The sequence below is a fragment of the Rhinopithecus roxellana genome, chromosome 6 (genome assembly GCF_007565055.1).
Source record: "Rhinopithecus roxellana isolate Shanxi Qingling chromosome 6, ASM756505v1, whole genome shotgun sequence".
Classification (NCBI taxonomy): domain Eukaryota; kingdom Metazoa; phylum Chordata; class Mammalia; order Primates; family Cercopithecidae; genus Rhinopithecus; species Rhinopithecus roxellana.
In genome coordinates, this window is record NC_044554.1 from 83,285,043 (window position 1) to 83,301,659 (window position 16,617).

Below are 16,617 nucleotides of genomic sequence, written 5' to 3' on the forward strand. Positions count from 1 at the left end.
CCATCTTGAGAAGATGAGTTCCTGACACGTTTTTGACACTTTTTAACAACTTGGGGGACAGCCAACTCTGGAGGAAATACAAACAATGGCTAGGATGTCTGTGTGGCATTGTGTTACTCACAGGTCCTCGCCCAAACAGTCATTTCCATGGTAGCGGGGCAGCACAGTCACCACCACAGTGCACGGCTGGACCTTGGAGCCTTCTCCATCTGTGATTTCCATGGAAACCATGACTGTGAAGGAACATGTCAGAAGAGGGTCATCTTGGACATGTGGGTTACAGAGATGCTTCTTCACATACAGACAGCATCTTACGGATGACTAAAACTGTGGCAAGTGCTGAAAAAGGGGCCAGGTTCCAGGCCACAGGGAGCCCAGGGAGTGAAATACAAACTCGGCAATGGACCGTCAAGGCCGAGGGGGTTATAGTTTGACCAGTTCCTAAATGATATATAGAAATTTAACAGGCCTAGAAAAAAGGTGAAGAAGAATTCTGACAGAGGGGAGTTTTTAAAAGACCTAAGACCTGTTTGGGGGACCCAGGAATTCCTTCATGTAACAGGGGTGCAGGGCTGTGGTGAGGAGACCTGCAGATCAGGCTCAGAGTGCAGATGATGGCCAGATAGTGAGGGCCACAGGTACCGTCATGGGAACCACCACACAGAAAGATCGACACCCAGGTGTGCCCTGCATATCTTCATAACAACACTGTCAACCTAAAACCCAGTGCCAAGGATTGCGGACTTAATTTTGGAGGTCAGTGCTTCCCAAGATGTGGTCTATGGACACTTGCAGCCCAAGAGCCAGGAATCTTGTCTAAAAGCAAATTCTGGACTCCATCTTCCCCCCATGATTCTGAGTCAGTGGATAGTAGGTGGGCCCTGGAAGCAGTAATTTTAACAAATACCCTTAACAGATAAGGTTGGTCCTATGCACAGACATAGAAAGTCTAAGAGAAGGAGCAGTTTTTAGGCAAGACTCCACTAACTTTGACAAGCTGAGTCTGTGCCATACTCACTCGTGCAAAAGACAGGACAAGAAAAGGTGTGTATTATTTACTATATTGTATTTATTTTGCTTATGTTTGCCCCCTTATAAATTTTGGGTTCAGGTATTCACAGGAATTGACTGTACTGATACTGACAATTATAAACAAATACCATGGTTGTGAATGATTTGAGTAACATCACTAACCCTGACACTGCTCCGGGACTGTGACCTAAAATTTGGTCTGTAAATTTGTGTTAGGAAATCCTTACTTCCAACACAGAGCTGAGGCCCTGGCCCAAGGTCCTTCCATTGGGACATTTGCCCAGCCTAAGTCTCACATGCAGCTTGACTTCAAAAAAACTCAAGATCAAATGGAGTATAAAGTCACTGTGATACAAAGCAGAGCATGATTATGAAGATCTCAAAATGCTCTTTCAGAAGTTTTGCTCAATATAATTGACTCGTATCTAGAAGAAGGTGCAAGTATTTCTAACTGAAGGTGACAGGCAAGGTCTCATGAAGAAGGGGGCATTTCAGCTTGGCTTAAAGGAGAGGTGAAACTTAAATAAATCAGGTGAATGAAGTAGTTCAGACTTCAGCCTTAATAATCTTACCAGAACAAATCAAAGAAACTTCTAGATCAGTGACTCTCAACCTTCCCTGCACGTCAGAATCCTCCAGACATTAAAAAATAAAACAGAAATTTAAAAAGTCACCACCTCCCAAGATTTTTATTTAACCTGCCTGGGGTTGTGCATGACAAGACGCCTTCCTAAATGGTTGCATGTCTCTTATACTCAGTTGCAACCAGTTCCAAGGGACTGGGTTAGAAGTGACCACAACCTCAGGAATAGGGTCAGAGGAGAAAGTTGTCAACACTGGGGGATTCATTTTGTTTTGAGGTTATGTTACTAACATGCTAACTCAACATTCATTTACCCCACATTTTGTTCCTTAGGGGAATACCTTGATTTGGTTTTATCTATAATAAATGCAAGATTCGGCCGGGAGCGGTGGCTCAAGCCTGTAATCCCAGCACTTTGGGAGGCCGAGACGGGCAGATCACGAGGTCAGGAGATCGAGACCATCCTGGCTAGCATGGTGAAACCCCGTCTCTACTAAAAATACAAAAAACTAGCCGGGCGAGGTGGCGGGCGCCTGTAGTCCCAGGTACTCCGGAGGCTGAGGCAGGAGAATGGTGTAAACCCGGGAGGTGGAGCTTGCAGTGAGCTGAGATCCGGCCACTGCACTCCAGCCCGGGCGACAGAGCAAGACTCCGTCTCAAAAAAAAAAAATAAATAAATGCAAGATTCACCAGATATGACATATTTCTTTAGTAAATAAGAAATGTCCTGATTTTAACTATCTATATATGAAAAAACATTCTCTGGCATTTTATCATATACAGTATATTTCAGTTAAAATTTAAGATATAAAAAACTGATTTATTGATATTACTAATGTTCTTTCTGCACTAAAAGGTAGATAGTCAACCTAAACTGAAAAGCATTAAACTGATCAAGGTGAATAAATAATTTTATTTTTTAGACACAGTTCAGTTTTTGAAAACCAGGAAAAAAGGTTTAGAACTCTAGGTCGGCACAGCTAGTGACCCCAGCTGGCACCATGGCTTACCTTTGTAATTGTCCAAGTGCTCACCAGCTGGCAACACAAAATAATACTGGGTGTCTCTCCCATGGTACAAAGTGTGTTTGGAGGCGTTTCCTATCTGGTAACTAAATTCGTAATGGAAGTCCTATGATCCAGTCCATGGGAGCAAAAACAGTATAAATGAACACACTGTGAATGACATCCCAAGACATACACACATGCCTGAGCCTTCATTGCACCAAGGATGTTCTTTACAGTCAAGAAGAGGGTAAGTGACAGGTAAGCAGCGTTCCCAGCTGCCCAGAGCCCTGGGCCCTGCAGGGCTCTCCGTTCCCCGAGTGCAAAGGGCTCCTCGAACAGCACTGAGATTTCTCACCAGTGTCTGTGTCCTCTCCTTGCCCTGGAACCTCCCCACAGTCACAGATTAGACTGTCACAGCCCCCTCAGGGTGAAGGGCCCCAGCTGCCCCTCAGCTTCCCCACTGCTGGGCTTCACGCAGCAGGAGGAGCAGGAGGGAGGGGTGGGGCTCCCTCAAGGGAAGGCCATGGTCTGGGCTGTCTGGAGGACAAGGGTGGGGCTTCCTACAGAAGGGGTCAGGCAGAAGGGCAGGGTCCTGGCTGAGAGGATGGAGAGGGCAGTGTCACAATATCACAGGCTCCTGCCCTGCCTGCTCACCACCTGAGGAATTCATCTTTTTTATTTTTTTGAGATGGAGTCTCGCACTGTCTCCCAGGCTGGAGTGCAATGGCGTGATCTCAGCTCACTGCAACCTCCGTCTCCTGGGTTCAAGCAATTCTCCTGCCTCAATCTCCCAAGTAGCTGAGATTACAGGTGCCCACCACCATGCCCAGCTAATTTTTGTATTTTTAGTAGAGACGGGGTTTCACCATGTCAGGCAGGCTGGTTTGCATTCATCTTTTTAAATCCATCCTTTCATTTCACCCTCTCAAGACCCTGAGCAAAAAAATCACAATGGTCTTCTCCATGGCCCAGAGAAAGAGTGAGGGTAAGCCCGTGTTAGAGATGTGACCTGGGAGGGAAAGGGCTAGGCTCCTTTTCTCACTTTGGGTCACGTGCCTGCCTTTTTCTTCAGGGCAGCATTAATGGAGGCCCCTGCTCTAACTAGGCTTCAGGGCAGTGGATGCCCTGCCATGTCTCCTGGTGAGCAGACCCTTGTCTCTTTGTGAAATTCTGAACCTTCTCAACCAGGGGGCCACTTTGCACTCCTCTCATTAGTGGGTGGGGAAGTCCATTCATGCCTAACCAACTTTCCAACATTCAACTGCAGGCTGAATTCCTTCACAGGTAGGAAGGACGTCGCTGTCCATTCCTACAGCACCCGTGACTGCTGTGACTGCCAGGTGCCACTGTCTGGGGTCACTTAGGACAGACATGGGGTTGTCCACGTACCGGTTTTCCAGACATGCAGAAGACACTGAAGATGGTGTATGCTTCCAGACCATGGTGGGGTTGCACCTGACAGACCATGTCCCGCGGAGCCGGGTTGACTGTCAAGTACAGCTGAGTTTTACCCAGTAAGCCGTGCTTTGAAGCTAAAGAGAAAGATGAAGCAGGGGTTTCAACCATGATGGAGAATTACAGCAGCATAGGATTAAGTTTTTATAGATAAACCGTTATAGCAGGGATTCTGAAAGTAGGGTCCCCAGACCAGCAGCATTGGACTCACCTGGGAATTTGTCAGAAATGCAGATTCTTGAGCCCCACCCCAGAACTGCTGACTCAGAAACTGAGACTCAGTAATAGTTTTCACATACGTTAGGGGATTCTGAAGTGCTGGGGTTTGAGAACCACTGCCTATAGCATTCATTAATCTAACAAACACTCACTGGGTGGGGCAGGTACTCTCCTAGGCCCTGGGGAGACAGAAGTGGCTCCCTACCTGGGAGTCACATGGCAACCACCCAGACAGAAACAGAAGCCTAGGGGAGAGATGATGCTGACAGACCCATCACCCAGCAAAGCAGACTTTCTCCATTCTCCTGGATTCTCTCGAAACCTTAGCCACATACACACGTTAAGTGCAGCTTAGTTGAATGTATAGCACTGATACAACTTTATATTTTTATTTATTTATTTATTTGAGACAGAGTTTTGCTCTTGTCGCCCAGGCTGGAGTGCAGTGGCGCAATCTCGGCTCACTGCAACCTCTGCCTCCCAGTTTCAAGTGATTCTCCTGCCTCAGCCTCCCGAGTAGCTGGGATTACAGGCATGCGCCACCACGCCTGGCTAATTTTGTATTTTTAGTAGAGACAGGGTTTCACCATGTTGGTCAGGCTGGTCTCGAACTCCCGACCTCAGGTAAATTGCCTGCCTCAGCCTCTCAAAGTGCTGGGATTACAGGCGTGAGCCACCACACCGGGCCTATTTTGTTTTATTAACTATATTAATATCATAACTATTTTCCATGTTGACACAGAGCATCCAAAATCACTGTTGTAAATAGCTGCCTAAGATTCCATGGAACAGATATACCTGAATATGCATAACTATTACCCCCAACGATTAAACATTTTGCTTATTTTCCATTTTCTGTTATTATTGATCATCCCATAATGATTATTCTCATACATATAGCTCTTAAATGTTTAATGTATTTTTCTTGAGGTGGATTATATAAATGAAATTTACATGTCAAATGGTTTAAAATCTTGATGATCATCATCCTCATCATAACAACAGGTACCATCTATCGAACCTCTGCTACATACCAGGTGCCCTGCTAGACACTGTTCCTGTATTATCGTATTTAACAGTCGCATCAACCGTGGAAGACAGATCTCATAACAAAAGTAAAACCCAAGAGAAAAGGATGATGAATCCTGCCTGGCTGACCAGGGAAATCTCCACAAAAGAAAACACATTTGAGCTAGCAGTCTTGGGATATCAGTCTTATACTGGGCTTACAAAGAGATGTGGGGAAAAGAATGGGCATTCCAGCCAAAATAACCACAGGGAAAGACTTAGAGTCATGAGAGGGTCTGGTGTTATCTGAAGAGCATGGGAAGGGAGGGCAGCAGTCAGTGAGGGTGTGCAAGGCTGAGGGAGAGGAGGTTGACAGGAGACCTGGAGCCTCAGTGCACACCTGGCAGCCAGCCAAGGACACTGACCAGGTCTGTGGGCCATGGAGAGGTTCTCAGGTGTCTCCTGCGCCAGTAAGGGATATGGCCCAGCTAAGAGAACTGTCTTTAGACTTATCACTTAGGCAAATTTCAGAGGCAAAAGAAAGAGGTCCAGCCAAAAGACAAAAGGTATTTGTTGAAATCAAAGCAAACGCTACCCGTCTTGTACCCAAAGCAGGGACCCAAGGCTAGTTGCTAAATGCTAAATGTGGAAGGGGCAGACAGATGTTTATAGAAACTGTGAGAATCAAGATGACCCTCAAGGAATGTCATTGTGCCCAGCCCAGTCAGTTCTCAGGAGAAAGTGAACCTCGAGTTTCCCACTTGCATGACACAAGAGTTCACATAGAATGCAAGTTTGCAAATTCCTGGTGGGTTTTGATTAATGCAAAACTGTGGATGTTGAACCAAACCTATCTGTAGATAAAAATCGTTGCCTGGGCGCAGTGGCTCATGGCTGCAAACCCAGCGGTTGGGGAGGCCAAGGCAGGTGGATAGATCACTTGAGGTCAGGAGTTCGAGACCAGCCTGGCCAACATGGTGAAACCCCAACTCTACTAAAAACACAAAAAATTAGCCGGCCGTGGTGGCAGGCGGCTGCAATCCCAATCCCAGCTACTCAGGAGGCTGAGGCAGGAGAATTGCTTAGACCTGGGAGGCGGAGGTCACAGTGAGCTGAGACCGTGCCTCTGCACTCCAGCCTGGGCAACAGAGTGAGACTCTGTCTCAAAAACAAATTGTCATATGGAATGAAAACCCCTAGAAATGGGGGGAAATGTCTACAAGTTCCCCTAAACGATGATCTCAGATTGAGATAGGCATGGAAATGCAAGAAGGAATGCAGAGCAAGGGTAAGAGGTGGCCAGGGGGTGAATTTCAATGAACATCAGCGGCACAAAACAAGCAATAACACCTTTCTAGGGTTTAAATAGAGAAAGGGAGAGAGATTACAGACAGATTTGCAGGAAAGGAATCAACTTGTCCAGTTGTCTGGCATAAATAAGAGATATATGTAATTTTTTTTTTGAGATAGAGTCTTGTTCTGTCGCCCAGTCTGGAATGCAGTGGTACAATCTCGGCTCACTGCAAGCTCCGCCTCCCGGGTTCACACCATTCTCCTGCCTCGGCCTCCCAAGTAGCTGGGACTACAGGCGCCCGCCACCACGCCCAGCCAATTTTTTGTATTTTTGGTAGAGACGGGGTTTCACTGTGTTAGCCAGGTTGGTCTCGATTTCCTGACCTCGTGATCCGCCTGCCTCGGCCTCCCAAAGTGCTGGGATTACAGGCGTGAGCCACCGCGCCCAGCCCTATATATAGGTAATTTTTTAAAAACGCAACTGTTCAGCCTTTACCCTGATGTAGACCTGCACCCCATTCCTCAGAAAGAATAAACTCACAGAGACTCAGCAGGACTCCTTCCCATCCTCTCATAAATGCAACTGACAATGTAGCATACCCACAGACGCTTGCAGGATGTATGTCTCTCCACTGTTCAGAGAGTATGGCTTGATTGTCACCGTCTGCTCTGTAATACCTGCAGAAAAGACGTGACTGCATGGAAATGACAGTCAGTGGACTCAGGGACAGAGGTCACACAGAGTCCTTGGGAATGGGCTCCACTCTTCCCCCAGGGGTGAAATTAACATAGATACTAGTGAAACATGCCACTCCTGCTTGGAAAGTTGGTTGGTTAGTGCTTTGTATAAAGAGCCTCTCCTGCTCAACAGAAGCATTACTGAGGATGGTCCATCCATCCCTGGCTCAGAAATGACACTAATGTCCCAAGCAACAAGAGAATTCTGTTAAGATCTTATTTTATATGTTTATAATTATGTTCATGTTTAATTTGGCAATTTTATAAATCATACTATAAAGTATGATTAAGGAATTTTGAAGCTATTTTTAAGTCTGCAGAATACTGGTTACGGACAATTTTTAACCTGGGTGTAATTGCTGACCGTGGTGACTGGATTACTTCCTTAGCAGGGAGTGGCTGACCCCACACTACTTACCCTGAAAAAAGGAGAGATCCGAAATACAAGATTGATGATCTAAACATGGACAGTTTCTAAAATAAAAATTTTACAAAAATACTTCCCAAAATGGTTCAAGGAAAGGGTGAAGGAAAAATTATCTAAAAATAGTGTGAAATTCAGATCCTCAAGAGGTCTGTAGGGATGACACAATCACATGCATTACCACGAAAGGGGGCGATCCAACAAATTGAGCAAAATCAGCATGTCTGGGCTGGGAAAATACATTAGAAATTCAGTTGCTCTTCAGGAGCAGCTTCATTTTGATCAATTCGTGTAAATCCTTGACCACCCTACAAAAGGCTGTCACAGAAAAGGCTGTGCGCACCAAGGTGTCTGGGCACACAGAATGTGCAGTACTTGGCAGCGCCCCTCTTCCCCTTTGGTCTGCACACAGGGAGCTCCTGGTAGCAACAGATGCTAACTTTACTTTCGTTAGAAGAGTCTCAGGCCATAGTCCATACAGGAACAAGAACAAGTAGAAAAGGTACCACAATTCTAAATATTCATCTAATAAAATGAAAAGTTCAGAAGAAATTGAGGGCTGATATCTAAAAGCTTTAAAATATTGCAAATTGCAGGGTACAAAGAGGACATTCATACCTGAGGATGAATAGCCTTGGAAAACTGCTCGGCTCAGCAGGGCCTTGTGCCAGTCAATCATGAGGACAGGCTTGGCTCTGCCTGCAGACAGGGAGGGGTCCACGAGGTTATCCCCATCTCCAGGGCTCTCCTCGGCACTCAAGCTAGGTCCTGATTCTGGAAAGCTGGCGTCCTTCGCTAGGAAGATAAACCAAGCCAACAGATATTAAAGAAAAAAAGTCATGATGATCTTAAAGCATTAGTGATTCAATGCTGATATTAATAACTATTTGTACTATTGCTGGATATTGCATATCTAATATAATGCCTTCAGCAGCTAAACATATTCAAGAGATGTACTTTGTTATCACGTAATTAGTGGACCAATGGCCTCTTCCCTCCCTCCTTCCCTCCCTCCCTCCTTCCCTCCCTCCCTTCCTTCCGCAAGATTTATTATGGTCTGCTAAGTCCAGGTACTAGTCTAGAAACAGGAGACACAGTGTGAACCAGATTAATGGTGTCCTTGCTATCTGGAGTTTAATAGTGAGGCAGTCAGAAAAATAAATGAGAAAACACATAAATAAATAATGTAAAATCAGGTAATGAGGGAAAGAAAAGCGGGGTATGCAGAGGAAGAGAGAGGGGCGTGGAAAGGGAGTCCTTTTGAGATGGAGTTCAGGGAGGTCATCTACGAAGACTGAGACTAGAAGGAGCTCTTTGAAGATCTGAAGGAAGGAGTTTCTAGGTTGAGTAAAACCAAAATGCTGTGGGAATGAGATTCCCTAGGGTTGCAGGGTGGGAGGGAGGGAAGGAGGGCAGCAGGAGGAAAAACGTGGCTGGAGGCATTGCCAAGGTCACATTGTGCTGGGCGTACAGTCATGGGCTTTTGTCCTGAGTGCCCTGGGAAGCCACTGGAGGGACCTGTCAGGAGAGTGACAACAGCCTGGTTTGTGGTGAAAAGAATCCTCTGGCTGTCATGTGATAAAATGACAGAGGGCAGCAAGAAGAGAAGCAGTGAGAGCAGAGGAAGGGTTCCTGCATGGTCTAGGCAAGGAGTTGCTGCACTTCACTTAGGCTAAGGAGGCTCCTTTAAGACTTGAAACCAAGGTCACTGAAGCAAGATGTAGTAATAAAACGCAAATGTTGAGGGGTCAGAATTACTCCTGCAAGGAGGAATAATTTTATAAATGCAATACAAAGGCAGATCTTTCTTCATTCATTCAGTTGCACTGTTTAAGCACCTAGTGTGAGTATCAATGTGAGTCTCTACAACAGATCTGCGTGTGCATTGTAAAGACTTTTAAATGTTCTGTATGATGATGTTTGATATACTGAAGAATAAAATGAAACAAAAGTGTTCCGGTTCAGGAGAGAGTGCTTCTCCTGGGGCTGGGGCTAGCCAACTCTTAGAGTTTACAAAAGGCCCAGCCTGCAATGTGTCTTTGATTTGCAAACTGATCAATCCAGAACCACCCCCAACAAATCATCCTGGGCAACTAGAGACCACCCTTAGGCCTAGGATCTGCTGAAATTAAACTGATTCTAAACTATTCACCCAGCCCTGCCTTGGCCTTGCCTTTCTTTCCCGTGGAAACCCCATAAAAGACCTTGGCTTAAGCACTCCCCTTGCTCCTCTCTGCTGCCTCCAGACCTCCCTGCAGCTTCCCCATGTGGCCCCGCGTGGCCTGCCATGCCTCTTTTCTCTAGGACCTGAGAGTATTTTCTTTGTTTTTCTCTCCTCTGTGGCTGCACCTGACTGACCATCTCATCCAAGAACAGCATGACACACAGGAAGGAACGTGGGAAGGGCTGGAGAAGCCGTGGAGTTGGAAGCAGCTGAGGAGGACTGTTGAAGGAAACACTGCCGCAAATCAGAGGAATAAATCGTTCATTCATCATCCATTATTCCCTCGATAGACAAATCATTCACTCCTCAGCCATTTATCCATTCATTCATCAAATAAATCATTTACCTATTCATTTGACAGATAAATCATTCACTAAACATCCACCTCTTCACTAGACAGATAAATCAGTCACTCACTGATCATCCATCTGTTCATTCGATAGATGAATAAGTCATTCACTGATCATCAATTCATTCTACAATGTGTTTACTGAGTGCCAATGTGCCAGGGACTGTGATCCATCTGGGAACATAGCATCTGGCCATGGAAGCTTTCCTGGAAGAGCTCAGAGCAGAAGACACAGACACAGAGAGAGCCACTAAGTGCCAGGTACCACCTACTTCCCAGAGGAGGGAATAAATACTGAGCTGGTGTGTGTGGAGGGCGGGGTGGTGGGGGTGGTGGTCCTTATAAGACACGCCTGAGGAAGACTTCCTAGAGAGAAATGGAGCCAGACCTGAAGGAGGAGGCTCGCTGAACAGATCACTTAGGAAGGACGTGGAGGAAGGCATTTTTGGCAGACGACACCCCATGACCAAGGCATGGAAGAGCTGGGATGCCCACCCTTGGGTCTGGGGCTACTCTTAGGATTTTGGAGCATAGGGTCAGAGAAGGGCAGAAAGAAGGGAGCTAGAAATAAAGGTTTGGTTCAGACTGTGCCATGTAAGAGTTTCAACTTTTCCCTGTGATTCCGTGGAGCTCTCAGTGGCTGTGTAAGGGAGCAGGTGGGAAATCCAGATTGCAGAAAGGCTGTGGAGGAGAGCTGAGTGGAGAGAGGCAGCAGGCACAGAAGCACAGTCACCTGGCTGTCTTCCTCCCGATGGTATTGCTTCTTGAATATCACTGTAATAGGCTTCAAAATCTATGTGAAAGGACAAAATCATAATGTTTCCTTTAAAATCACAGAATCCCCTGAAATTAATAGCAGTTCCCCTGATGGGTCACATTGTCCTTAGTGTATTTCTAGACTCCATACATTGCTCTGTGGATTACAAAATGCCCTCAGTGGTGGTGTCTTTCCCCGCTCACGACAGCTGGGCAAAGCAGGTGCCATTGCCCCAGGGCCCCAGGAGGAGGAGATGGAGCTCCAGTCGGTGCGTGGTTTCTAAGAATAACCCAGCGAGTAAGTTGAGATCAAGGCGCACATGTGGCTCTCTGCCTCCACACCCAGCATCCCATCCTCTCTTCAAGCGAGTCTTTTACTGTTCTTTTAGAGAAAATGTCTCGCTCTTTTCTTTTAGAAGGAGAGAAATGGACATAAGAATTCCCTCCTGCAAATGTCGCTTCCTGTCCCCTCAGCCCTCCTTTCCCAAAGGTAGAGACGCTCACAGCGGTCCCTCCAGCCAGCCAAGCCAAGACCGGGAGGCCTGAAGCACAGCTGAATTGACAAGAGCGTGCAGAGCATGAGACCACCATCGCCCAAGAGTAAGCAGCAAAATCATATGGGGTCACCAGTTGGGGACAGTGATGGAAAGACAGGTGCCAGGTCAGAGCTTTTCTCACTATTACCTTTTCTCTTCATTTTTTTAAGTATCAGAATGGTTTCCGTCCCCCTGAAACCCAATGATAAAGTGAAACAATTGATCCCAGAGCAGGGGAGAAGGATGAGGAAGCCAGTGTGAAGCAAACGACTACTATATCAGAGACACTGCACACACGGGACCTCACTGCAGCCTCAGAACCTGCCGTGGGTTTGTCATTTTCCCAGTTCAGAGATGAGGAATCCGAAACTCGATGACTATTGCACAATCAGCAAGTGGTAGGTGTGAACCGGGTGCTCTCTGATTTAAAGGCCCATGTTGATGTGATCTCATACCTTACCCACCAGATTCACTACTTACAGAGGTAACTTTGGTACCCAGACGAGAGGGATGACATGCAGGAACAGTGGCACTTACCAGAGAGGTGAGGGCTAGGGCTGTGGGTGGGCTGACTTCTCTCAGAGGGGCCAGTCATCAGGGATCCCTTGCTCTGTGGTCCTGGTTCTAGGTCTAGTGAACCTTCCTCTGGAGCCTCTCCCAGGACTGCAGAGTCCTCCGCAGCAGGAATCCAATAGACTCCAGTCACGGGCTCTGTGGGGGTTTCCCTTGGAGCTGAAGGAGCAGGCTGGCCAAGAGTCACGAGTGAAGGTTCCCGTGAGAATGGTGTGGTCGTTGCATCAGGATCTACAGTGCCAGGCTCAGTGGGAAGCAGGTTTGACTGTGATGACTTTGAAATGGCACCAAGTCCCAGCGAGCCCAGCAGCCCCACTACTCTGCAGAAGGGAACTTAAGCAAACAGTTGGCAGTTTTTTAGAATTTTGCAGCAAAAATATAAAACATTTGCTTAAAAAGTCTACAGACTATATAAGGTTGCTCTGTTTTAAGCAAATCTGTTGTGAATTTGAAAACCTACACTAAGAGATACAGGGCACGGAGTGTGGTGTTGGCGTGTTCTTTGTTGGCGTGTTCTGTGTTGGCGTGTTCTGTGTTGGCCAACAGCAGGAAGCACATGTACGGAAGGAGAAGGCAGGATTCACAGTGATTGCACCTGGCGTTTGCTCTCCCAAGTTGGGGGGAGGGGTCTGCTGAATCATATGCACTCCCAGGCATGACTTATTCATGAGTATTCTAGAAACAACTTGGGGTGTATGGGGTTTCTCTTAATCCTCACTCCCCTACCCGCCAGTAAGTGATATGGTTTGGATGTTTTGCCCCTCCAAGTCTCATGTTGAAATGTAATCCACAGTGTTGGAGGGGGAGCCTGGTGGGAGGTGTTTAGATCATGGGGCGGATCCCTCTGCCCTCCTCGCTGTAATGAGTGAGATCTTGCTCTGAGTTCGTGGGAGGTCTGGTTATTTAAAGGAGCATGGTAGCTGCCCTGCCGCCTCACTCCCTCTCTCACCATGTAATGTGGCAGCTCCCTTTTGCCCTCCACCATGAGTAAAAGTTTCCTGAGGTCTCATCAGAGCAGATGCTAGCACCACGCTTCCTGTACAGTCTGCAGAACCATAAGCCAAAATAAACCACTTTTCTTTATAAATTACCCAGCCTCAGGTATTCCTTTATAGCAGTGCAAGAAGGCAATAATACAGAAAGTATCTAGTATAACAGTTTTCAAAACTGCCGTTGGAATTTATGATAAAGGATCAATAGCAAAGAAAAAAATGCTATGAGCATACAAATGACCTCTCAATAAAGCAAGCTTTTACTTGCCACCATGGGAGAACCCAATTCTTTGAGACATATCTAGGGGCCATGATTCACTTTGCTGAAAGTCTAATTACTGGATGTGTTTCTACTGCAAGTTCCTCTAATCTATTCAGCATGGGCTCTGATTCAGAAAAGTTCAATTTACCTAAAAGAATTTGGAATGCTTCTCGTGCCTAGAAGGGCACAATCCCCCTCTATGTCTTCATTTCCCTGTGGCCGCTGAGGCCAGCTGTACCCAAAGCTCTACTTGTGGAAGCTTTGTATGGCCTCATGGAGGGGATCTTTAAGAAACGTGAAGGTCAGTGGGGGCTTGGCACCAGCTCTGTTGTAGGAGCTGTCTCTCCAGCTCAGAAATAAAGCTCCTCTGTTTGCCATTCAGAGCCACCTCTCTGATCACAAATATTGCCGAGTGAGAACTCATCTCGCTCCTGGTTCAGATCTTCGTGTCCTGCAGCACCCAGTGTCCTGACACCAATGCCTGGCACACTCCAACACATTGCATTTAGCCCTGATACCACTCTGCGAAATAGTAGGATCCTTGTCTTTCACCCAAGAAAACTAAACCTTAGAATTGCTTAAAGCCACCAGCTGGTAGTGTGGGAGCAAGGACTGGAAGCTTCTGCCCTGGTTCCTCTGCTCATTCCTCACTGTGCAGCTGGCGCAAAAGACAGGCGAGGTCGTGAGGGACACAGCCCTCTGGGCCGTGTGTCACATCGCAGATCCTTCTGAACTGTGGCTTTAGCGCAATAAAACTGCCTACATGGATGTTGAGCGCATGTGAGGATGTCTGACCTCACACTGAGGTCAGAAGCAGCCCTCGAGTGTGTCACCTCTTCTGCTGGTCCTCACAAGTGTTCATAAGGACTGTAGAGGCAAGAGGGGCTGGGGAAGCACGACAGACTGTTCACCAGACAGATCAGACACACTGGGTCATACCAATTGTATTTTGCAACATTTTAGCATTCTCACAATAACCCTGAGTTTTTCCCTCCCACAACAAAATAAAGCCATCAATCTTTTTTACCTTCTATCTTATTCTTTTCTGTGGCATTGACTAAATAGAGATCCCAGGAATAAGACAGATTCAGTATTTCACCGCAGTCCTCACACGTAGCTTGAAGAGAGAGTTCGTCATTCCAGTTGACGAAGGTGTCTTTAAAGCTGACCCAGGAGATGTGGATGAATCTGAAATATATAAATTGGCTTGAGATCTTAGGAAAATAATGTGAGGGTTCTTTGGTCACATTAATTCATGTTAGGCATGTTTAAATCACCTACTTTGGATCTTAATTAAGGGAATTCAATAGCAATGTCACAGCACATATGATGGCACATGGAGTGGCCAACACTGCACCATGCTCGACACTCACGTGATCTGCTCTAACACTGCGAGATCCAGTGAGGCAAGGACACTGCCACCCTACAGAGTTCAGAGAGGCTGTGCAGCTTGTCCGAGTCACACAGCGGTAAGGGCAGAGCTGCGCCTGGCCAAGGTCCCTCTGTTTCCAAGCCCGGGCTCTGGCCCAGCTCTCCACACTAGAGCGGTTGCCACCGCACGGCCCCTCTTCACTGCCTCGCCTCAGGGCTTGCTTCTACCAGCTGCAAACCCATCCCCTCCAAACCCTCCCCGTGGCCGTCCACCTTTGCGATTTCCAAACAGCCTCAGATGCTCACAGAGAAAGAAGTCTCCACTGCCTCGGCCCCGCCTCTTCCCTGCACAGGGTTGTGGGTCGTGGGCAGTTCACACATACCATGCCCACAGCCTGGTGCCCACCTCCCTCGGGCCTGCATTCCACGGCTGCCTTCTGTCAAGCCCTCTAGTCTCTTTGCTGACCCAGCACTTTCCAGAGTGCACTTTTGTGGTTTTTCATGATATCAAGGGGGTGGTTTGGGATTTAACAGATTTATTTCCTGTGGGACTTAGGAAGGTTTTTAAACGGCCAGGTCGTTCGACACTCTGGGCTGTGTGTGGTACCTGGTGTTGCTATGCAAACATCCTATACCCTGCACCTGACAGCCCACGTCTCAGACTATGGCCTCAGCACTTGGCTCCCAGCACAGGGCTGAGGGGCCATGGTGGGAGGGGCCACACCATGTCCTCACCCAGCACTGGGTCCAGGCTGTGTGTATGTGTGAAAGGGTGCATCTGTGTGGGTGCACAGTGGGGTGACAGGGGTACGGACAGACATGGGCAAAGAGAGGTCCCTCCAGCCCACAGACCTCCTGGGGACATCATCCACACAGGCCTGGACCTTCCTGACAGGATCAAAAGATGTTCACTCGACAGCTTTGGCACATATTGAAAGAATATTTTAAAATGAATTCTGTATCTCATGAGTAGCAGAGGTATATGGTACATTACATTTTTGGAAAAAAGTATTTAATTTGTTAAATTTAATGATTCCAATGTGCCCCAATTGTTATAGCCTTGTACCTGGCATTTCTTCACTTTCAATACACATGTGTAGCCTCAAATAGCAGTCAGTAGAGTCTGGGCCTGGGGGGACCCCTGGGCCGGGCTGTGTGACCTTGGAGTCCACCATGGCATGGCCCACTCTTATCTACTGAGCCTTATTTTCATGGCTCTAATCTTGAAACCTTGAATTCCAGTCCAGGGCATGACCTTCAAAGCAGTCTTTCTGATCTCTAAGGACAGCAGATTTGCTTCCTCCTCCAGGAAGCCTTCCCAAACCACCCAGTCCACAAATAGGACCATAGTAGCTGCCCAGACCCCTTGCCCCTACCATCCATGCAGCTCAATCTACCTAGGGCCTTCCAGGTGACATACAGGGCTACGGGCAGAGGGTCAGTCCCAACACTGCTTCCTGAGTGGGTGCCAGTTTGCAGCCCCCACAGGAGAATGTCCAAAGCAGATGGGCCTGCTCCTGCTCCAACCTCGACGATCACTTACATAATGACCCAACCCCCTCAGAGGAGGCGGCTGTGAAACAGCTGCAACCGGTGCACACCCCTGCACTTGGCTCGGTCCTGGTATCCTGTGTTTGGTGTCTGGAGGCTGCACTTCACCCATGGGTACTATTCTGGCCTCAGCGCCACAGGGGTTCTGGGTTTGGGGCACAGCACTTCTTTGCCTCTGCACCTTTCACAGTCTCACTCATCATAACTGGGCCCACACCGCTGTCCCCTCCCCCCTGTGATGCTT

General features: G+C 47.4%; 1 protein-coding gene across 1 annotated transcript in view; it reads right to left on the minus strand.

Annotated features, from left to right (window-relative positions):
• PKD1L1 (polycystin 1 like 1, transient receptor potential channel interacting) overlaps positions 1-16,617 on the minus strand; it is a 183,727-nt gene that overhangs the window by 102,848 nt on the left and 64,262 nt on the right. The window contains 8 exon segments of the mRNA XM_010374410.2: positions 122-233; positions 2,626-2,746; positions 4,012-4,154; positions 7,198-7,275; positions 8,378-8,554; positions 11,066-11,125; positions 12,162-12,530; positions 14,479-14,639. Of these exon segments, the coding sequence (XP_010372712.2) occupies positions 122-233; positions 2,626-2,746; positions 4,012-4,154; positions 7,198-7,275; positions 8,378-8,554; positions 11,066-11,125; positions 12,162-12,530; positions 14,479-14,639 (1,221 nt within the window).